Source organism: Homalodisca vitripennis, chromosome 6, assembly GCF_021130785.1.
Source record: "Homalodisca vitripennis isolate AUS2020 chromosome 6, UT_GWSS_2.1, whole genome shotgun sequence".
Classification (NCBI taxonomy): Eukaryota; Metazoa; Arthropoda; class Insecta; order Hemiptera; family Cicadellidae; genus Homalodisca; species Homalodisca vitripennis.
In genome coordinates this window covers 12,451,663-12,476,422 of record NC_060212.1, presented here as the reverse complement: position 1 = coordinate 12,476,422, position 24,760 = coordinate 12,451,663, and the positions used below count along the sequence as shown (strand labels likewise).

General features: G+C 34.3%; 1 protein-coding gene across 1 annotated transcript; it reads right to left on the bottom strand.

The window, feature by feature from the left end:
- Positions 1-9,360: 9,360 nt before the first annotated feature.
- On the bottom strand, positions 9,361-22,814 carry LOC124364110. The gene is made up of 4 exons (XM_046819310.1): positions 22,486-22,814; positions 15,917-16,059; positions 12,851-12,964; positions 9,361-10,141 (listed from the first exon to the last, which is right to left on the bottom strand). Exons 1-4 carry the CDS (start codon positions 22,607-22,609, stop codon positions 9,512-9,514), a joined length of 1,011 nt encoding a protein of 336 aa, XP_046675266.1. The 5' UTR covers positions 22,610-22,814; the 3' UTR covers positions 9,361-9,511.
- Positions 22,815-24,760: the final 1,946 nt, after the last annotated feature.

Sequence of the window (24,760 nt, the reverse complement as noted above, 5' to 3'; positions counted from 1 at the left end):
TATGGGGTAATTCACTCTCACCTTTCCTATGGAGTGGTGTTGTGGGGGGCCTGTACAGGCAATAATTTCCTGAGGGTGTTCAAATTGCAAAAAAAAGCTATTCGTATCATCGCAAAGTTGAATTTCAGAGTCGTGCAGGACAGCATTCAAAACTTTGCAACTGTTGACTTTGCCCAGTCTCTACATTTTAGAAACATCTTGGTTCTGTTTGTCTAAATGTGCCCTAACCAGGGGACGTGACATACACGGGTATGAGACTAGAGGCAAAGATAACTACCGTACTGGAAGACACAGAATGGTGGTTTATGAGCACTTGCCTTCGCAGGCAGGTGTTCATTTCATCAACAGTTTGCCAAATTCTATTACAAACGCCCAAACGCCCAAGGCGTCAAAAGCTCGTTTTAAGCGCTTCCTGGTGTCAAATGCATTCTACAGCGTTGACGAGTTTCTGGCGTTTAACTGGGAGACCGCCCAATTCGATGACTGACTCCAGCGCTGGAAGTGGGTTGAGATTGGCGATGGATGAATGAGACTGGAATGCATGAAAATTATGTAAGTTTGGACGTGGTGGTATGCGAGTTTTAAATTTATAATTAATTCTAACGTTTGCCATACAATGTGTGATTGTGACGAGCAATTAAAGATTTGATTTGATTTGAGTGTCTACTTAGCACAGGATATCTCTAGAATTAAATTATCTATGGGCTTGATATTTTGCATACGATACTAAACCTCGACAAAACGAATTTTTTCAAATCCCCTCGAAACTTTCGTAAAAGAAGAAACGAATATAACGAAGTACTGGGGGCCAAGAAATGGAGTTTAAAGAATTTGACTTCAATGATGATGTAGTGGTTTTGGAGATATAACGGATGGAAGTATACTAGCTTCTGTTCAATCCTCAAGAAGATTAAGTAGTTGAATATGATGAGGAGGATACACGGGCGGAGAGTGATCGACCTGAACTGTCAACAAAAGACACAAGAGAAGCTATTGATGTACTAAAGTGTTTTTCGCGGAAAAAAATTGTTTAAATGAAAGTATAGTGAACCATTTAATTTAATTATATTCCACGAAGTATCGTCGATTTAGATTCCAATTTGGATATGGTAACCACTCATTCAATTAAACTATCAAAAATGAATAATTTTTCAAGACTTGATTGCAATTTTTGCGTGAAATATAGATCTGTTATGTATATGTTTCTTAAACCATATGTAACCGTGATTGCATGGATATTTTTAACTGTTGCAGTCTTTTTAACCAAGGCCAACATTGAAAAATATCTTCAGTTATGGTAACAATGAATGATTTGTTTTATACTTGACAACCAGAACTTTACTAGTTTAGTTTCTGAAAAGATACAGGGTTAAATAATTAAATGTTCTCTATGATAACATATATTTGAATTGTTATTTTTATAATCTTATGTTTCATAATAGGTGATAAACGTTATTACCTCATTAAATTACAGAGAAACAATCCTTTTAAGCTTCCACATTTTTCTGTGAAACATTTGGGAATAAAATACAGGTTAGTTGAATTTATAACTGTATTTGTTTTTAAATGTAAGCTGTAAAACATTCTTACCATACATTTCAGTTCTCTTCAACTTATTTTTCCACCAAGTGTGTGTGAAGAAACTGCAGGACACTGGGGATGTAGGGTGTCCTGCCATGGTGTCTGTGCTACTCTATCCAATGCAGGAAGATGTAGTGGCCATCATGTCTCGCAATTTAGAGCCGCTCCAGTGATTTTATATAATAGAAATTAACACCACATTTTCTATAAGACAACAGAATCAAGTTGATCTTGGTTGCTGAAAATAATTACAGTAGTATATTTTGAAACCTTTTCAGTGGTTCTTCTATTGGTTGAGGTCCCCTTATAACGGTTTTCAAATTTCACATAACACAGCTTTGGTTGGAAGGGTTGATTCAATGTGCGTTCAGATCCAGTTCACCTTCCATCATTGCTTCGACTGTGTTCAGAGATCATGTCAGAAACATAGTAGTGCACTCAATTTCGCCCTTGCACCTGTTGAGACAATGGGAATACCTCTTCACCTGGATTACATAATGTTTTTATACTTGTAGTTTGTAGTTTGGATGACTCTGATGTCAAAAAAATTTAAAAGTTTGTTTAGAGCTTCTTCATTGCAGACCTTGTTACATCTCTTCAAACGGACATGGCTCCTGGATTCCTGGAGTCAAGTTAGCCAACTCAACACTCACATTGAATCAACCCTTCCAACCAAAGCTACGTTATTGTGTAGAAAACTCAGTTGCTCCACTGTGCTCAGAGATCGGTTCAGAAACACTTGACACACTTAAATGCTGGGGCCGCTGGCTGCTCCTGGGGTGTTCGTGACAGCATGGGTACTGACCGTTGGCAGTAAGAAAGAGAAATGTAACGCTACAGATATTGTTTACCCCACTAGAAACTAATAATGTCGTGACTACTGACCAGTTTAAGTTTAAAGAATGTTCTAGTTGTGGGTGATCTCAATGATCCGTCATGTAGGACCTGGTTTGTTAGAGAAAGGAGCCTTTCTGGAATGTTTATCCAGGCGCTCGAATCCGTGACTTAAAGAGAGTATTGTTTAAGCTATGTTGTAGCTACAGTCTTGATATAATTCATATCCATGTTGGCACGAACGACCTGGGATGGGGTTACAGGGGAGGTCCAGGATACAACGGTGGCCATGGTAAGCGCGAGGCCCTCCATGACATGGCTGATTTGCTGTTTACTGCAAAAAAACTCATTTTCCAAATTCCAAAATATATGTAAACAGCATAATAATTCGCTCTGACATTGGTTATAAGCTCTCTACGATTTCAACACACAACTTGATCTGATGTGTAACAATTTTGGGGTCATGTTCGTGGAGGCCAACTGTTGGGTGGCGCGGAGACATCTCGCCCGCGATGGGAGGCATCTCAATCGAAAGGGTGTGGCGCGTCTGGCTTCCTTGTTTGGAGCGGTGATCCCCGGCGGCACTGCGTTTGATGGGGAGGTCGGCGGCTACGACTTCCCAGGTGGATCCTCTGACCCTGGGGTTGGATCCGGAACTGAGCCCTCTACCATCCCAGGAGGGAGGTTTGGGACCGGCTTCCCCAGGGGTGTCGGGAAACGGACTGGTGAGAACCTGTGTGTTGCGCATTTGAATATGCGCTCACTTAATACGGGTTTTGATGAGATGTCTGCACTGACAACTGATTTCGGTTTTGATATTTTCCGGCGTCACAGAGTCTTGGGCTTAGTCCAAGTACCCCTCTGACCATTACGAGATACCTGGTTACACTCTCCTGAGAGCTGACCGAGCAGTTGGCACTGGAGGTGGCGTCGCTCTCTACATTAAACAGGGATGGTCTTTGAGCGGATCCAAATAAACGAGTGTTGATCCAGGCATAGAACTGATTTCCTTGATACTCAAGATTAGAGGGGTTAAACTCTGTGTAGCCGTAGTGTACAGACCACCGCATGTGAGCTACACTTGTCTCGGCTCTTTGTTTCAGACACTTTTTGTAGACATTGCAATTGAGGTTGACTCAGTTGTATGCTTAGGAGACCTCAATATAGATTTGTTGTCAAATTCCTGCCATGAAACCAAATATCTCCGTCGCCTCCTAAAACTCTATAACAGCGTGCAACACATAACAGAACCGACACGAGTAACTGCCAGATCTGCTACGTTGATTGATCACATAATAACTAATAAAGCAATGCAGTTAGAGAGGTGTGACGTTATTGATGCTACAACTATAACGGATTACAGAAAAAATGAACATCACTGAATCATAAAACTCATTTACTGTACATTGAAACTGAAGAAGAGAGAATGTATCGCCAGATTTGTGACATACAGAGATTTTTCAAAGTTTAATATAACTGACGCAATTGCAATGCTACAGAATGTTAAATTGGGAAGCAGCCAAAGATATGAATAATACGGAGGACATAAACGCTTTTGTAACCTCCAAGATCATAGATATTTATGATGCACAGGCACCTCTTGTTACAAAAAAAGAGTGACAAAGAAAATAAGCCCCCTGGAGAAATGAGGAAGTGATCATGTTAACAAAATTGGAAGAATAAACTAAGGAGCAAATTTGCAAAGAGTAGGCAGGAGTTTGAGTGGACGGAGTATAAAAAAAACGAGAAATAGATTGAATGGGGCTATAAGAAACGCAAAAAAGAACTTCTCTTCGCAGATAAACTGGCAGACTGTAAGGATCCAAGAGCTTTTTGGAGGTGTCTGGAAGCAAAGCGATATTGTTGTAAAAAGAATAATAATCTCCCCCCAAAAGCATTTAAGGTCAGTGAAATGAATGAGTACTTTGTAAATATGGGATCATTCTATCAAGTGAACGAAGATCTGATAAGTTCATACAACCAAGAGATATACAATGGCGAAAAAAGAGTTTTGAATTCAAAGAAGTATCAGAGTATGAAGTAAGATCGGTAATAAATGAAATAACCTCTAGAGCCGTTGGAGTGGACAAGTTAAGCATTGCACATGATAAAAGCCGTCAGTCCATATGCCATCGAAGCTATAACTCACTTAATGAATACGTCATTGAAAAAAAGGTGAGTTCCCACAGTCATGGAAAAAAAGTATAGTTCATCCATTGTCCTAAAAAACATAATCCCTCAAATGTCAGTGAACTAAGGACCAATTTCCAGTCTTGCCAGCAATGTCCAAGGTACTCGAAAAAATTAGCAATTCGCCAGATTGTTGAATACCTTAATTATGAAAATTTGCTTCCAAAATTGCAATCAGGGTTCAGAAAGAACCACAGCACTTGCACTGCATTGCTGAATATGTTTGCAGATGTTTTTGGGTCGGAGGGACGCCGGCAGGTGTAGCTCTATAATCATGCTTGATTATTCGCAGGCATTTGATTCCATAAGCCATAGTTTGCTCCTTGCGAAATTGAAGCACTTCGGCTTCCATGAGAGTGCAATTGTCTGGTTCAAGTCTTACTTGGAAAAAAGACTGCAGGTGACGAAGCTGGGTACCGATATCTCACCTCCCCTTGAGAAATTAAGGGGAGTGCCGCAGGGGAGCTGTCTGGGGCCCATTTTGTTCACCCTTTACACTGCAGATCTGTCCAACTGTGTAAGTCACTGCAAGGTGCATGCCTATGCTGATGGACTGTCAATTGCATTTTTCTTATGAGTTCAGATTCCATTAACCAAGTTTTCGCAGGGGTAAACTCTGATCTGGAGAGAATAGATGATTGGTCACGGAAGCATGGTCTCAAGTTGAACGCTGAAAAATGCATGATTCTTCATATTGCCCCGCCAACTGTCTGTCAAAAACAATCCTGCTTGGAGATATGCACGTTAAACTTGGTGACAAAATGTTGATGGTGAGTGATACTGTCAAGACTTTGGGAGTGGTGCTTGACAGGGGCCTCACATTTCTCAGATCACATCACTCATGTTTCCCAAGTTGGCTTTAGGAAGGCTGCGAGGTCTGTACAGGTACCGATCAATACTGCCAGAATCTGCTAAGCTGCAGCTGGTCCAGTCATTAGTTTTTGTCCAGTGCTCTATTACTGTTTTCCTGCATACAGGCAACAGCATTAACCAGGGAGGAAATGTCCCGATTGCAGAGGCTGCAGAACACCGCAGTGCCGCTTCGTTTACAACATTCGTAGACGGGAGCGTATATCTGCCTATCGTGAGGCTGCGGTCTTTTGCCAACTGATGCCGTGTGTAGGATGCAGACTTGCAACCTCATCCACCGGGTCTTGGTACAGCAGGAGCCTCAGTACCTGGTGGAAAGACTCGTTGCTCGTGGGGGGGGTGGCTCTGCGAAGCACCCGGCAGGATGCGCTACTCCCATTTTCCAAAGGTCAGGAACTAGAGGTGGGTAGAAAAGGGTTTTCTTATTTTGGCCCTACTCTTTATAATGACCTCCCTTGGGACCTCAAACAAATGGGCATCCTAGCATTTAAGTCTAGAGTAAAATCTCATTTTTATGAATACGTCTTAATTATATTTTTTGTTACATTTATGTGCACCATGAAAATAATGTGTAGTTTTTTAATTTTAAGTTTGACTTGAGTTACTCTGTAAAACAGTTGTACACTGATGAGACGCTTGAAATAAAGGCATTTTTATTTATTTATTTATTTAAACATTGTGATCAATTGTACAACTGATGAGACAACGTGAATGCCTATACACTTGGATTATACTATATTTCTATTTCTTGTAGTCTGTGTGTTCCTCATGTGAAAACAATGTAAAGAGTTAATTTTTAGCTTCTTACTCACTGACTTTTTTTTCATTTTGCTGTTATTATTTTGTTTTAGATTGTTCTTTGAAGAATGTCTAGTAGGAAACAACAAACACCCACAAAAAAGAGGCATGTGGTATCCTTGGAAATGGACAATAGTGAGATAATACACACTTTTCTTGTTTCTATAGATACCAGTATCTATAGAACCAGTATATAAGATTGTTAGTCACAAATTTATGTATTGTTCAACTTGAGAGTCATCATTGAAGCTTCCTTTTTAGGTCAGTATGAGGAATGACAAAATTAATTCATATTGAAAATATTAATTGGTATATAGTTTCCTATTGAAAGATTAGCGATAATTGTAAAAATGGTGATACAGAGCCTTTTAAAGCGAAATAAATTAATAAAATTGAAATTCTGATGTTATAGGCCTACTTATTTGCTCAGTTTTACAAGATTGACAAATTTTCGTTTAAAAGAATGGACGGGCATGTTGTAAATATAGGGCAAGTTTAATCTCCATTTCGATGATTATCGGAGTTTTCAACCCAGATGCATGCTATCTAAACATTTGTCTCATCCGCAAATCGGTTGAAAACATCCACAGAAACTAAAATGTCAACTGAACATTTTGTCACTGCCGGGTACTTTTACAACTCCAGCTACAACTCAAGGAGTTATTGTCAACAATATAAATTTTCACTAAAAATGGTGATTTGACTTACTGTAACTGAGTTGATTATTAATATTTTGGTCCACTGTACATAATTATTTAACAATAAACAAATTTGCTGAATAAATTGCTAGTTTAATTTCAAAAGTTATGCATGAGTCAAATTATAATTAAGACAAATTATAAACAAACTAGTGTTGCATTTTATTCATATGGTTTATTTTTGACTTAAGCGTGATGTCATAGTAATATACTTAAACTAAATAGATAAAATGTATGTTTTGTGTGGAATTCTATTTGTTTGTACATTTTTATTACCAAGCAGCGTAAGTATCTTGCGAACATGTCAAACATTTTTCGTAAAACTTATTATAATAAAAAGGTACTTCAGTTTGCTTTGGAGTATTGCACCTTTTCATATCAATCATAGAAATACTTAAGTCGGACATTCAAGTACAATACAGCCTCATCTTCACTCAATCCCCCTCCTCAGATGATTGTCATCATTGAAAAGTTTTTGTAGAGTTAGAACCATGTGGGATTGAGTAACATAAAATGAAGCCTAAGCCTGTTACTAAAGACACTCAGATACGAGTAGCAGAGTATGAACCAGTACGAGTATCGAGAGGCTTTGTGTTTCCAGTGTCATATTGGCCCTGATGTAGGCATCTCTTACTGGCCTGATAAAGCTGTCCAAACTGTATTTGATTAATTCGGTTTCCAAACTTTGCTTCAAAAGAATAGATTTTAAAGCATAAGAAACGCTCACCATTGCTATATTTAAGGAAGTATCCTGATTAAAGAATTTATTTGGTAAAATGTCAATACAACACGAAGTTAAAATCCTTCACCTCTATGTACTATCATATCTGGGTTGATTATGTTTAATAAGTTATCATAATAATCCTATTAGTATTAAAAATGTTGTGAAGAATGATGTCTTGATGTTTGGATATTTGTAATTATAGTGCTCTTTATTTGTCATTTGAATTTTTACAAACCACTGACAAAATGCCAGAAATTAAAGCACACAGTCAGGCCACACAATATCTTAATTAGTATATCTTCCTGACATGTCAAGATATATCCTTTTAATTTATTTGTTATTGATTTGTTATTTCATTAAAATTGATCTTGTTACTTTGCTAGGTTCATGCCAGCCAACATTGTTATCTATGAACCATATTAAATAAGCCTCTTTTAATATTAATTTATTCGTTAATTTTTATTATTGTTATTTATATGTTGTTTTAATTTATTTAATTGTTAAATACTGCTGTTAATATTGCTCTCTTTACTGTTTTATGTTAATTATTTTTATATTGAGAAGTTTATAATATTAGGTATATTTATGTATGTTATAAAGTTACTACTTCAAGCACGCTAGTCTACAGAACCACAAGGATCTCATTTCTACTTTGTTATTTAATAATTGCCACTTCTTAAAATTATTTTAATATATGTTATTAATACTTATTAACAATTCTTTGACAATGCATTTGACTGAAATTTGACTTTATCACTATCACTGCATATAACTGCCATACGACACTAAAAGTTATTTGATTTGATAAGATTAGTACTTACAACTGAGAACAGCAACTGAAAGAAAAGTTCTAATCTGTGAGCGTATTTGGTGTTGTGTTCATAAGTAACTATTTCAAAGAATTGCTCAAAACTTTTATAAGTATGAATCAAAAGAATTTTTATAAATAGTAGTTATATATTCATAGCTTTAAAAATCTAATACCAAGAAAACAAGCAAAGACAGCAAGCTAGGTGGCCTGCAATGTAGGCGTGCATTTCATTTTAGGTAATTAAATAATCATAAATATTATTACATCACAACATTTTGAAAAGGTCTTGGTGAATGTTGCATATGTGTCCGTATATTATCTTGAGAACAGTGTAGCATGCAAGGCAGAGGTCTCTAAGTAGTACTCCTTAAGCTTAAATTTCAATTATTCAAAAATTATCAGGAGTTTGGAATATCTTCCTATGACTATCACATGAATGTTTGGAATGTGATGAAAAAAGAATATGCATATGATTTCCCAACTAGTTAGCAGGAAATTCCATGTGAAGCCGATGGTAACTGCTAGTTATATAATAAAAATCAGTTCAACTGTAAAAATGTTGAATTTTTGTCAGGTGATTAACAAATTCATATCATAGAACAGTAATTGTTTTTAATTTTATATGCAAAATAACACTTTTAATCGTTCTAAATTTGGCAAAGAAGAAAAGAAGCCCTCATAAAGTACCCATTTGTGTCACTCACTACACACAAGCACAAAATGATACAACTATTCCTGTGGGTAAGCGTTTCCGATTATTGTTATTTAAATTTATTGACCACAATTATTTCCACAAATTAAAATTTACACGTAGGAATATATTATTAAGGGCTTTAATAAAGTAAATGTAACAATTAAAAACTGTACACTATAATATCTTACAAGTATATACAAAGTATTAAAAACTGTTTCCCCACCTTTACCCAACCTTCTCTTCATTTTCATGTTAGATGATAACAATTCAGGCATCTTTCAGCTTCAAAGCTAACCCTTCTATTTTGTTCTTTAGTTTTCAGTTCTGATTTGAATATGTTCACAGGATACTTCTAAAGGAAGACTAGGCCTATTATCACTAGCAACTTTGACAGAAAACTCATTGACAATTTCTTTTAATGCTGTTGCAAGATTAGCCACATTCTGTTCATCCAAACACAAAAATATATTCTGTAAAGTTCTCAAGCTAGCACTGCACTGATCTATTAGGACTTGTCTATTGCACTCTCTTGGCTTTAATTGTTCGTATCCTTCACTTTCTGATCGAATTCCTTCCTCTTCCAAAGTTCCAGCAACAACTTCAACGGTTGCTGCCACATCTCCAATCATGGAGTTGTCATAACAATAAATATTGGTATTTTCTTCAGCTCCTGGCAACTCTGTGTCTACAAACGTATCTGGTGATTTTGAAGTAACCATTTCATTATTTTTACCCCTCTCAATTAAACTTGATATATTTTGTGTTCTGCCACTTTGGACAGTGGGTCCAGCTGTTCCAATCTGATGGAACTTGTGATCCTCCTGTTTGGGTAAATTGTAGATAAAACAGTCTTCCCCAACAAGTTCATGATCTGAAATCTTCTGTTTTATGACTTTTGAAATTCTATTTTTCACTTGCTTTGTCACACTAGAGGCCCTCACCTGGAAAAAAACATATGCATAACACTTCATTATACAAAATAATAAATAAATTCCTTGAAATTTCAACCGTGTACAGGTGAATCTGTAATACCCTACAAAAGGGATTATTAGCTGCTTTATATCCTTCATCTCCCAATGAAATATGTGATGCGAAACGTGAAAAGGGACCATTTGTCAGGGAACAATATTTTTCAATAAAGCTAAATATCACGATCAGGGTTAAGTTTGGCCATTTTTGGTTTTTGGGCTATTTTAAATTAAAAACTTCTTCTCTATCTGGAAAGTACATTGAAATCACCTAAAACAGCTGTAAACATGTTAAAAACATGTTATTATCCAAGCGCGTCATTGTTTAGAAAAGGGACCAAATGTCGTTATGGAAATTTAACATAGGAGCGACATACAGTACCTTTTCCTTGTGAAAGACACAGGCTCAGAAAGTGGACTCTCCTGCATTCTAGCGGCATTTTGACAAATTACAACCATCTTTTACACAATGTAGAACGTTGTTCAATTTAAATTAAACATTCCCCGACATTCGGTACCTTTTCTGTCATGGAAAATAATGAAGCGAACATAAGCGACAAATGGTCCCTTTTGATTGAAAGACTAAAGTTTTAATAATTAACATGAATAAATAGGTTCTGTTTTCACACAAAAATAATAATGAAAATTAAAATGCTAACATTATAGAGACTGTTGAAAACTTTAATGAGAAAGAAACATTTCCACCGAACTCCTGTCTTCTTGATGCAGAAGTGCATTACAGTTTTGACATGGCACAACAAGTGCACATACCGAGCAACCCTTTACAACCAGGACCCATCTATTTCTTAGTAACTTTTAAAGTCGGGATATTTGGAGTAATGTTAATAAACAGGTAAACTATCTCATACCAAAGAGTGTTAGCACCAGCAAAGGGTCGAATCTTGTTGTAAGTTTTTTTTTACCATTATTTAAACAACCAAAGCCATGGGGAAACAACCATGTACATTCATGCAGATAATTGTGTGGCCCAAAATAAAAACAATATTTTATTGGGCTACCTCGCATGGTGAGTTTGCCAAGGAAAGAACAACAAAATTGTATTATCATTCTTGCCTGTTGGTCACACAAAATTTTCTTGTGACTGGGCCTTTGGATTACTGAAAAAAATTCAGAGTCACCCACATATTGTCAGTGAGTGAGTTTGTCCAGACAGTGGAACATTCTACACCAACCTCAAAAGTGAACACTGCAATTGCAGTTGGAAATGAGAAAGGTGATGTTGCTGTAAATGTTCACGATTGGCAAGGCTTTTTCACTGAACATAAATGTACCAAAGTGCCAAAAATTACTAAATTCAACCATTTTCAGTTTGCCTCTAATAATAAAGGCAAAGTAGTATGTAAATCTGAGTTAGATAGCATTGAGTTTGTGCACACCATCTTCCCAGACAAAAATGGACCTGCTGGATTTCCTGAGGTTATCCAACCACCTGGACTTTTGGAAGCTCGCAAGAACTATCTGTACAAAAATATTAGACCATACTGTAAGGATGAGTTCAAGGATTTGATGTGTCCTGCTCCAAGTAGATGTCCTGAAGAACCTGAGAAAAATCCGGGAGATACTGAGAATCCTGAGCCTACCAGAGCTTTGGATGTTGCAGGACCTTCCCGTCCAGCCAAGCGCAAGCGTACACTTTAACAACCTCTATGTTTTCTACAGATGGACAATTTTTAAATCCATTCTTTTTCTTTTTAATGATAGGTCTTGACAAAGGACATTCCAAAGAACATTTTGGTGAAAGTCTCATTTCTTAAATATGTTAAATAAGAAAAATAAAATGTGTTTTGTGTTTAGTAAACTTTGACCTTGTTTTTCTCAAAACTCCCTTTTTTCGTCAGTTACAATAATATATATATATATATATATATATATATGAACAGCCAAATATAAATATATTTTGTATGGTTTGAGTAACAAAATGTCCAGAATTTTATTCCTAATAAGATTATAAAAATAACTAATTTTTTTTGTATCGACAAATGGTCCAATTTTACGTTTTGCATCACATATATTTTAACAATTAAGTATAACATTTATGATTATATTCAAGTGAAAATAATGGGTTATTAAACATAAAAAAAAACAATTAACTAAGAGTGGAGGAGGAATTGTATAATTACATTCACTGAGATTTATGTTTCCAAAAATATGATAATTGTTTAATAGAATTTAAGAAAATAGGATCAGTAAAATTAAATTTTTAGTCACGAAGCTTACCATAAGCTACATCACTGGGTTCATTGAGTTTGAAGAAAAAATTTCTGGCAATCTTAAATCTGCAGGAAGGTAAATATTTCCTCTTTGACAAAGTTATATCATTACATTGGCCTCTACCTCCATTTCTATCATTACACTATAAAGCATGAAATTATCACTATTCTAGTTTAATAAATAAGTACAAAATTAACAAGAACTAGCCATTAAGCTATAATAGATTTTCAGTCACTATATAATTAAGCTATGGTAGACTGATAGTCACGATGTGATCAAGCACTGACAGACTGTCATCCACACAGAGTTGAGTGACAGCAACATAATGCCTTTAATGATATGACTAGAAACTCAAATAATTAATTGTTTGCTTAGCATAATTTCTTTGCCACTTAATATAAATTTTTATGCAATTGAAAAAAGCAAGTGATAAATGAACTACTTACTTACCTTTTGGTCTAAAATTCTTAATACTCTGGTTACAGTGAAGGAGGCTGGACAGTCCAGTTTCTTTGATGGTTTCAATTGATTGTAACGTTTTGTAAATGTGTGGTCATTCAAGGCCTGGAAAAAAGGTTGTTATGGGTAATTAATAAAGCAAAAAATATTCCCAATATTAACAATTGTAAAATCATGTAAAATTAACGGAAAAAGCTATTTATTTCTATTAAAAAACAGAATACTATAAAGATTTTTACATGTAAAAATGCTAAATAATGTTACTGTATTTAGTCTCAGAGTCCACACTATTTTGGTAACCATAAACATTAACATTATGTGTAGGTATTCTAACCTGTATGTAAATAATTGGTCACACAAACAGAATCGGCCAAAAAGTGTTTAGTCAAATCACTTTTGAATGCAGTTTTGACACCCAGACTCAGATCAACCTGTATGTCTTAACATGGTGCTATCAGGTTTTGGCTGAGTTAAATATTTTGTTTAATTTCAAATTTATTTTGGCAATGAAACCTCCCCCAATTTCCCTCCACAAGGATCTATAGGCATTTTTTTAAATAAGAAAAATTAACGAGGTACCAAACACAAACTGCACCACCTTAAAATGAACTAGGCAACTAGTGTTCCAGAAGCATCTAGCTTAAGTATTACAAAAATTCTTTCTGTGCAACGAGGTATGCCACAAGGCTCTGTATTAGGACCAGTAATTTTATTGTTTTTACCAATAACATACTCCAACACCTAAGAAACTTCTGTACCACTCTTATGTATGCCGATGATACTACTTTGTTCCTGAATCCACATTCTGCAGATTCCTTGCAGTCTCAACATAAATTTGCCCTTAACATGGCCATCCAGTACTGCTACGGAAATGATCTTGTAGTAAACCCATCGAAGACTAGAATACAAATCACTTTTGGAATGAGAACATCAGAAGTTCCAGCTATTCCTGAAATCAGTCTTGTTGGTCAGTTCAAATTCCTTGGAACAACAATAGATACAGACCTAAATTGGATTAATCACATGTTCAACCTCAGCAAAAATTTCAACACTAGTCACTTTACTATAAAACAGATAATTTCCCTCAGTAGCCTAGAAAGAGTAAAAAAATAACGTACTTCTCCCTTTCAAATCCCACCTCCGATATTGTCTGCCTGCTTGTGTCAGAACTTCTGCTACAAATCTTCAATGAATACTACCATACAAAAGAAATATATTAGGACACTGGCTGGCTTCCAACCTTTTGTAAGCTGTAGAGAAGCCTTCAAATATCTGAAGATTCTCACTATTATTTCACTTTGCATTCAAGAAATGATAATGTACACTGATGGAGAAAATCATTAAAGGAACACTGATGTACACCTCTACAATATCAGAAATGCTGCACTCTACAACCTCCCAGCAAATTGTCTGAAAGAAAATCCAAGCGGAAACTTACATAGATGAGAATGAAGCTCTACAATCTGCGACCACTCTACCTGTACCTGCTGTCCAAAAAAGGAAAGGAACTGAAGACAGCTCTACATGAATGGGTTCTAGATCAACCATTCTATAAGCTGAAAGAATTTCTTCAAAACACTTTATATCCCTGATGTATTTTTATTAGACACTATTTATAATCTTGAAGATTGTAAATAAAGATATTCCCATTCACCATGTATGGGAAAAGTCGTTTAAGCTATGATATTACTACAGATAAGAACTATCAGAATAATAAAAGGTGTGGGCTCAAGAACAGCTGCAGAGATCTTTTCAAAGATCTTTTGAAAATCCTGACAGTTATAACCAATTATTAAGTCCACAGAATAATTATGTTTGAAATAAACCAAACATATGCAGGAATGGAAATGCTCAATAAGCTAACAGACCACTTAAAGCTGCAAACCTTGTGATGATGAACAAGCTGTTATGAAGAAGATTCAAAGACAAAGCCTTCTACATTCTGAAAAAGGTTTTTTCAAAAACCATTGAGAATTTTTTTATTTAAATACTTTATATTTTTAATATTTTATCTGTTAAAAATTAAACTGATAATAAAGAATAACTATTGACTATATCTATAGCACTGAAACTATACTTCGCATGAAGTGTATTTGTAAAAGTTGTTATGCACCACTCATGGATGACAAAGAAATGGTCATACAGGTAGGTATATCGTTTTAGTGCAGCTGACACAACAACACTATATTATAAGTCTTTAGGAAACATTTCATCATGTGTGTGTCATCTTCGATTTATTTTTAATGTTAAAAATCTATTTTATGACCTTGATTTATTGACTGTAATTATAAGTTTTACCGGTAATTTACAATATCAGTATTCCAAAAGGCCTAATTTGAACTGAAATCAACAACTGTGAAAAGCAATTCTAGACTTTTCTACAAGCCTATTTCTCATGTTCTCAAAAGTATTGCAATTAAATTTCTGTTTTCTATCGCCAGTCAATTTTATACAGCAAAATAGTTTTAGCAATTCTGTTTTACATTTACTGTTTATTCTGTTATTGATGTAATTTTATTTTTACATTATTATAGAGATAAGAGCAAGTAAGCATTTTGTTAAAACTAATATTCAGGTGCTAATGGTCTGCTGATAATATTCATTAAGTTTAAATTCACACCCATTTCATCAGACAACATTTTGTCACACAGAACCATTGATAGTTTTTTTTAATTTCTCTTTTGGTGTTTTGTGTTTAAAATAAACTTGTAATGTAATACATGGTTAACGTTGTGTTTTAGCATTTAAAACCTTTTTAAACCTGTTCTCAAAATGTTTAATTAATTTTGTATAGGTACCCTTCAAAACCTTATAAAAGTTACAAACTCTACTAAAACTATTTATAGGTAAACCACATTCTTGCAATCTAGTATTGGTATTGAATACATAATAATATTGAAATCCTGAATAAAAGTTTTGAGTATTCATTATAAACATTTAAAATTTTGTACCCAGTGGTTTCATAACTGTGTATTTACATAGCGTAATATTAATATATATGAATGCTAACAATAAACCTAATCCTGATACTGAACAAATATTTATGGTTAGGTTTACCTTATTATCTCTGTCCTCAGCGTACTTCTTCTTCTGATACAAGTTTGTGTCCTTTCCTCGGTGACAAGCATAAATTCTTATACCGACTTTCAAGTAAGGTGTGTCATCATGCCAGTATACTTTTTTCTTATCATGAATTATCACTGAAAAAATACAAATTATCTTTTATGTTAATAATAACCATACAGTTTATAAAAATAAAAATCTTATCGACTACATTTCAAGTAAATAAATACTCGTTTGAATATCCCAAGTTTGTCCGTCCGAGCGAAGAAATTTATTCACTTCAAGACGGCTGAGTGAATAGCAAATATTTCAAAGCAATACGCTTGAAAATATTAGAAATACAAAATTTGGTTGTTTTAAAAGCTTTATTTCTTAATTTGAGTATATATGTAAGTGAACACGGAATTAGCATTTAATTTCAGAAGTTATTGGCTGGTTGGTAAAGGTTTTCAGTTAAGAGAAGGAAGACACCAAAAAACCTCCTCTTAACTAACATAGGACAAAGCGTTATTGATCGATCAGAATTGTAGTAATTAAGTATTTAATGGCATTGGAATACTCACCGTTCCATCCTTGTTCATTCTGGAATGTACAATAAAGGCTACAAAACTTTACAGCAAATAAAAGTGAGTTCTTAGCAACTGAGTTACATAAAAATCCAGTTTGCAGTACATTAAATTGTTGGTTCAACCAATTTGGCTATTACTATTAAACAACAAAAATCCACATAAATTAAAAAAAAACATTAAATCTCTGTTAACACTTATACTGACAATCCTTTGTTGTGAATGTTGAGTTTAGCTCCAGTTCACCTTTCTCTTAGTGCAGGGTCTTAATCTGACGGTGTCACAAACTTTACTCCTGGAGTCATGTTCGTCTAAGAGATCCAAAAACAGTCTGCGATGAAGAAGTTAAAAATGAACTCTTTACATCCATTGGATGGAGACACCTGACAACAAAATATAAAGTAATCTAGATGAAGATATTCTCATTGTCTCATCAGGTGCACAATTGTACCTGCGTTAAATATACAATACAATAGTACAGCATCAGATTTCAGACCATGCTCTAAAAGGAAGGTGAACTGGACTTCAGTAGGGTTCACTTCTGTCTGGTTTATACCTTCCAGTTGAACCTACACTCAAAACAGCAAAAACTGATTATCACTTCAATCTGGACAACCTTATCAGTATCCAGGGATGGCACAACCTAGACATAAACACATGCTATCACCTGCCTGCTTTGACCGGAGAGGTTGGTACAGATCTAGCTTCTCCTTCTTCCAAAGGGACATGACTGAAATGAATGAGGAGGCGGCCCATACTACCAACCTCACCCGTCCAGTATATCCTGTCACTCCAGAAGTAATTCAAAGGCCCCTCTAGGACTAAGTGCAATATCTCAGCTTCTTGTCCTAAGAGAAAAAAAAGAAATGAATTGGAGATAAACTCAACATTCACATTGATTTAACCCTTCCCATCATAACTAAGGTTATGAATAACCTTTTTTTAAGCAGCTTTTTTTTTACCCAGCAGGGATCACTTCTGGCTGGTTTATTACCTTCCAGTTGAACCCACCACTGGGCACAGCAAAAACAGGTGTGTCACTTAAATCTGGGCAACCTTATGGATGTCCAGGAGCGGCACATCACCAACCACAAATGTTGAGATTCTGGGGTTCATGGGCAATTTGATAGGTATAGTCTACAGCGGGACATGACTGTTGGAGTTGGTGGGGTTTGTTCCCTAACTTCAAAGGTTCTTATTAACCTCAACAAGGGTGTGCCACCCCTGCCTACTTTGACTGGAGAGGCTGGTTCAGAGCTGACCTCCCCTTCTTCCGGGAGATATGACATGAGATGTAGTGCCCTAATTCGTCCTCATAGATCTTGATAGGAGGTGGCCCCTAATCCCCAAACCTTACCCATCCTGAATATCCTGTCACTCCGGAAGCAGCGTAAAGGTTCTTACAGGACTAAGTGCAATTTATAAGCTTCTTGTCCTAAGAGAAAAAAAAGGAAGTGAATTGGAGCTTACTCAACATTCACATTGATTTAACCTTTCCCATCATAACTAAGGTTTTGAGTAGAAATCCTTATTTTATTGTACTAGCCAAGATTACCAGGGGAAGAAATAAGAGCTGAGCATAAAATGTTGATAAAATGCTGTTTTGTTTGTTAGGTTACTATGATTTTGGGTAACCTAAATGTTTACTTTCTGAGCCACCTTACCTAAAACAATTTGAAACTTTTTTTTTGATGGGTGGGGAGTAACCAACTAAAGAAATCTATGTATAATAGGAGATATAACTAGTTATTAACATTCACACGAGAAAACGAGAGGGAGATTAGGTCTAGGTATCAACTGCATTTGAGGGTAATTGAAGTTTTTCAGTTCTTTTTTCCTGTTTTTGCCACAGTTTCTATCTCAATGGTGAAGTTTATTAGTAGTTTTTCCTTAGTTGTTACAGTCTTGTTTGCATAGTGTAACTTCTTTGGGTATCTCAGTGTTGCTTCTCCTCATTGTTTAGGTTTAATTGCATAAATAATAATAAAAAAACAGACAATGTTCTTTCTCTTTTTTGGTGCTAGTATGTGATGTTTATCTACTTCATATCCAATGTAAAAATTAGTGTAGCGTTTGTAGATTAATGTAGGCAATTATTATTGTGTCAGAATGGAGGGAAAGGGCGTGTTGATCTTTTCTTTTAATTCGTAATGGGAATTTTAATTTTTTGTTTACTTCTAGTGCAGTAGCCATTGTCGGCCATTGCACTGTTACATAGAATATGAATAGGCGAGATTGCAATATTTTTAGACCTCAAGTGTTAGTGATTAGCCTTTAGAAATGTTATTGATTGGTACCATTCCGAGGGATGTTTTTCGTCCATTGCCATCAGCACAGCGTTGCTTTACCTCGTGCTGGTAGCCGGAAATATGCTCATTTTTAAATGTAAAGTATGCTCTTTCACATATAATAATAAAAAGTTTCAATGTAGAACAGTTTCTTAAAATTATTTAATTTGAAAATAATGCATGCCTATAAAATGCACAAAAAATTAAAAGTATATTAGGTATATTATAATTTGATTTAATAATACCAAATAATAATTATAAGTATTAAGATGTAATAGGTCAATCATTACTATCAACACAAAATTTGCATGTCCTTCCTAGAAAAATAGTAGCCTAACTATAAAAGATACCCCAAACTTGAAAAATAATCAAAATCAAATCAAAATCAAAATCAAAATCTTTATTGTCTTTAGGCATATAGCAATCGACATGGTCATCATTTTATGTTACAAATCATAACTTGTCATAGTTAATGTTTATACTACTTAGGTAGGACTAACTAGTGTAAATTGATAATATAAAACATCATTTTTGCTATACCTAATTCTTGAATTAAAATAACATTGATAAATATCAAATAAAATCTTAAACTAAATAATAAACTAAAATAAATAGTCAATAAATAAAATAAATAAATCTTACATATATAACAAACTTACAAAACATTAATTTCAGAATTTGGCATGTTTAAAAAATTCATCGATACTATAGAAGGGATGAGCAGCCAGCCATCTATGTAACTTACATTTAAAGATACTAAAAGATAAATCTTTGGTTGAGAGTGGTAACTTATTATATAGTCTAATACACATTATAGTATGGCTAGATCTAATTTTTTCCAATCTTGTGAAGGGTACATCAAGACGATTACCATGCCTTGTAAATCTTTCCTGGATTTCATTCCTTACATTATATAATAAAATATCTTTATGAATATATATAACAACAAATAAAATATATAGAGATTAAAAACAGTTAAAATACCTAAATTAATAAAAAGTGGTTTACAATTAGTCAGATAGTGAGACTTGGTAATTATTCGAACAGCCTTCTTCTGTATCAAGAGGATATCTTTAAGGTTGCTGGAATTGCCCCAGAAAATCAAACCATAGCTTATTATGGACTGAAATAGACCATAGTAAACAGTAACAATATAATGTTTAGGAAACACAACTCGTAAGACGTCTTAATAGATAAATCACACGAGATAGCCTAGTTGATATTTGTTCAATGTGTTTTGCCCATGACAGCTTACAATCAATGTACACACCTAAAAACTTGACACAATTATCAAACTCAATATCATCTTTAACAGGCCTAAGACTAAACAGAACTGATTTAGTTTTGTCATTATTTAAAAGTAAGTTATTAGCTGAAAACCAATTTGAAGCTAGTTCTAAGGTATTATTGACTTGTAATTGTAGATCAATGAAGTTTTTATCAATAGAAAGAAAATTGGTGTCATCAGCATACATACAAGTTTTAGACTGTTGAATATTAATAGGTAAATCATTTATTGCTATTGAGAACAAAAGAGGGCCCAATATAGACCCCTGTGGAACACCACATCTAAGCTCCCTAGCTGAAGACCACCGGCCATCAAGATAAACAGCTTGACTCCTCCTAGACAGATAAGATCTAAAAAATTGTTTTGCAGATCCACTGATGCCATACTGTTCCATCTTTTCAAGCAACAAGCTATGATCAACACAGTCAAAAGCACGGCTTAGGTCAATAAAAGTGGCCCAGGCATACTCTTTGGACTCAAAAGCATTGAGAATCTCCCTTACTACAGTATCAATGGCAGATATTGTTGATCTACCTTGCCTAAAGCCAAACTGTTGATCAGACAATAATCCATGCGATTCCAAGTACAGGCTTACCTGCTTATAGACAATGTGCTCAATTACTTTACCAAAGACTGGAATAAGCGAGATAGGACGGAAACTTGCTGGACTTGTTGTAGGCCCTTTTTTTAAATACCGGTATTACTTTGGAAATTTTCAGACTATCAGGAAATACACCCTGCTCCAGGCATAAATTAATACTAATGGTAAGTGGTTCTGCAACATGATCCACTATTTCCTTCAACATATTGCTAGATAGGCCATAGAAATCCTTACTATCTGTTTTTTTCATTTGACTTATAACAGACCTTATTTCAGAAACTGACACTTGATTCCACTTAAAACTATCTGGGTTTGCAAACATTGGGCACATTTCAGTAGCCAATACTGAGCTAGGCTTTTTTATATTAGACCTTATTTCAGTTATGGAATCAATAAAATAATTGTTAAAATTATCAGGGTTTAAGTCCCAGTTCGACTTATATTTAACTGTATTGTTAATATCATTAACAATGGACCAGGCTGCTTTACACTTGTTATTTGAGTTTTCTATAAGATTAGCATTGTAATTTATTTTTGCTTCATCAATGGCTGCTCGATAAGACCGTTTAAGTCTGGCATAAAAATTTTTATCAAATATAGACATAGAAACTTTGTACTTGTCATAAGCAACCATTAACAAAGATCTAAGATATTTTAAATCGTCATTAAACCAGTTACCCCTGTTTTTAGTTTTATTATTGGGCATACACCTTAATTCCTTGAACTTGCAAAATAAGATAGAACCAATCCTGCCATTAATAGAACAAATTATGACAGCAAAAATAGAAATCCAAAGTGTTTTCAACAGAGTTTTGTATAATTAATCCATTGCTTCTAGGTAATTAATTCTTTAGCATTTATACTTAATAGTAACCAATATCGACAAAAAAGTAAATACCCAATATACTGAAGAATGTTGACAGTAAAAGCTTTGATTTTATCAATATTTTAACAGATTAAGTTAACGCCTTGGGTAGGGTATGATAAGCAGACCCCGTTTTTTATATCGAAATTGGCAAACGATATTACTTAATCACAACCATCGATATAATCAATTGATACTGATTAATTATTTTAAACTATTAACTTAATAAATAATCTACATCAACAGCTGTAAACACTTAAAAATAATACACGTAGATTAATATTTCAATTTTACATAAGTAATTTTGATTATTAAAAATGGCACTCAATTTTATAAAACTACATGACATTGTTTTGAAAGATGATAAGACATGTTTGTCGTGGCATCAACATGTTGCACTGGTACCGATAAACTCGTTATGTGAAATTTGTGGGAAAGAAACCACTGTAACTGTGAGAGGAGCAAATATGGTCGTCTTCAGTTTTCCTAATTTTGGTTATAATAATTTGTTTGATCACTGTAAATATTAAATTCATTTTTTAATTTAAAACATATGATTGTTATTGAGGACTAAGTACTTTTATATCGATTGATAGTCTAGGATTTGAGATGCAAATATTAGGTATCGGTGACTACATTCTTCGATATAAAAAACCGGGTCCGCTTATTGTATCCTGCCCAACGCCTTCACTGCAACACTAGTCATGTAGAGAATTTACAACAGTCGGGTTGTCATTAAATTTGTCAACCACAATCAATGTATTAAAGAGTTATTATTTTTTGGTAAATAATTTATGGTTAAACAATCGGACTCATTCTTTAAAAATACTGATTTATTATAACAAAGTTGTGGTAAAATTTAATATTTTGTTTGCGAGTCTGTCATTCTACAAAGTCAGTATTATAAGCTACCTTATATACTAATGTGACTTATTAACAAAAACAGTTGACTAACCTTCAGGAATACTGAATTTTTTCTCTGACCTAACAACAACATATTTTAAAGTGGTATTTTTTTCATGTTTTTTCAGATCTTCCTTGAATTCAGAAAAACTTTTACAGATCTTATATGTAGTCATTTCACGACCTATTAATACCTATTTACACTGTACAACATAACCTATACAAATTCGAGTTCCTGTAAACAAACACAAAGTTTTTTTTCTGATTTATCAATTGGTGAGTTTTGGATATTACCAATAAAATTTCAAGTCACACTATACTGTCACTTTGATTCATTAGTGAGTGTTACATTATTCTTATAATATTCTTTAAAAATGTACATAAATCTTCTAATGCCGTTTAAACATTAGTTTATATCCTTACTTGTTTAAATTTCACTTGTACTCAGTATATCAATTAGAGCATATTAATTATACTGCGGGGAAATAAATGTGTTTGTCAACTAAAAACTGTTATCTTGTATAGGTATATTTTCTACAATCTAATGACAAACGTTTTTTTATAGTTTCTTCCTTGTGCATTTTATAATTTAAACATACTGGTGTCAAGTATCCCTTTAGCTTGATAATATACGAATATTTACATTTGCATGTCCCATTCTCATTTTACCTACATTAATAGTATCCGACCTAGTTAATTTGGAGGTTTAAACCGTTGGTATTTCGTAAAGCAATGTTTAATTTGTTGAAACTTGATTAGTAAATCTTTCACTGTATACCTTTTTCTGATAGGTTTTAAAGTCCTCGAAGAGTGCAATTAGAACTTGTGTTTGTTTGTACTCTATTAGTCGAGGCTTCCTTAGCTAATCCACTGTCTAATAATGGTTTATACAGTATAGCCTGGAACATGTTATGTTGAGTTACAGTATACCTACCGAAGTGTTTACTTCTAGTTGGTTTATATCTGCAACTAGAACATATATTGGGAACAACGGAAACTCAATAGATCACAGTATATCATCAATATGATATATCACATCATATCATTTAAATCTGGACAGCGCAATAGATGTTCAGGAGCGTTGCATCACTAATAATGTAGTTTTTGTTGACTCACAGTCTACAATTCTCACTCTTTGTTCCCTAAAAGAACTGGATAAGCAAGGCACTGTTCTTAATAAGAGTGGAATAGAATGTTTTTATTTTGTCAATAAATTTGTTATTGACAAATTTATACATACATTATAAATATAATATAACATACAAGTTATATACATAGCTGATTCAACGAATTTGTCCACATACAGAATAAAACATACAACAAGAATTATAAGCATCACAACTATGTAGAACAGTACACCACATCAAGAACTAGTCTATAGAGCGATACAATCTCTCAATCGAAAAACATTTAGTTTTTGATAAAACTTTATTGCTCTCAATAATTTTCTTGCCTTGAGGTATGAACCTTCGATAATCTAGGAAGAACGGGTTGTCCTTAAATGGATCTCCTCCCCTTTGGAGTTATGGACACGTTTGCTAAGAGGGAACCCAATATGAAATGGAGCCAACAGAAAGTAGTGGGAATCACTTCTTAAATATCTTGTTAAAGAAGGCCTTCCTCGCCAATTTTTCATGGCAAACTTCAGAATAGCCGAATTGGAGTTTCCCGTTCACCACTATGCCCACTGTACTATACTTCAAATATAGACGCCAGACACTTTGGCTAGTGATCAAGACTTCACCAACCTCTACAAAATAGATTCCTTTTGGAAGTAGGAAATATGAACAGTAATAATGATTTTGCTGATGGGAAAGAAAAACGTGACATAGTCAGCCTGCGTAGGACAAAAAGAACCTTTATTATTCGCATGAACCTTTATTTCGTCCACTTTCTCTTTATACACAAACAATGTTACGGTACATAGTCAATTTGTAAAATAGTAATTATATTTTTTCAGAACTTGCTTGGCTTAAGTACAATTTCTTAAAGACGTTTACTTTCTTTAAACTATTCAAAAGTTTGAGATCTGTTTTCTCTCCTAAAGTTCAATAATACATGTGCTTGAACAATCATTTGCATGATTCAAGAGTTATACAAGGGTGAATCTGGTGAAAGTCTAAGAAGGTTACATATTCTTTAGATATTAATTAGCAATCAAATAGTTCGTTTCTTACTAATTGTACAAATAATTTACAGAGATACATATAATATATAAAGAAATAATATATCATATTATATGGGAAAGGTAGAGAATTATATAAAATGGCGTTTATTGTTTGGAAGAGAACGTTTAATTTTTATATTGTGTATATATATTTTCTGCA

Excerpts from the sequence above, each read along its gene's own strand:
- LOC124364110 (XM_046819310.1), bottom strand. The coding sequence starts at position 22,609 with ATGACTACATATAAGATCTGTAAAAGTTTTTCTGAATTCAAGGAAGAT. Across the intron at positions 12,965-15,916 it reads CTGAGGACAGAGATAATAAG|GCCTTGAATGACCACACATT; the intron begins GTAAACCTAACC and ends CCTTTTTTCCAG. Across the intron at positions 10,142-12,850 it reads TAAGAATTTTAGACCAAAAG|GTGAGGGCCTCTAGTGTGAC; the intron begins GTAAGTAAGTAG and ends GTTTTTTTCCAG.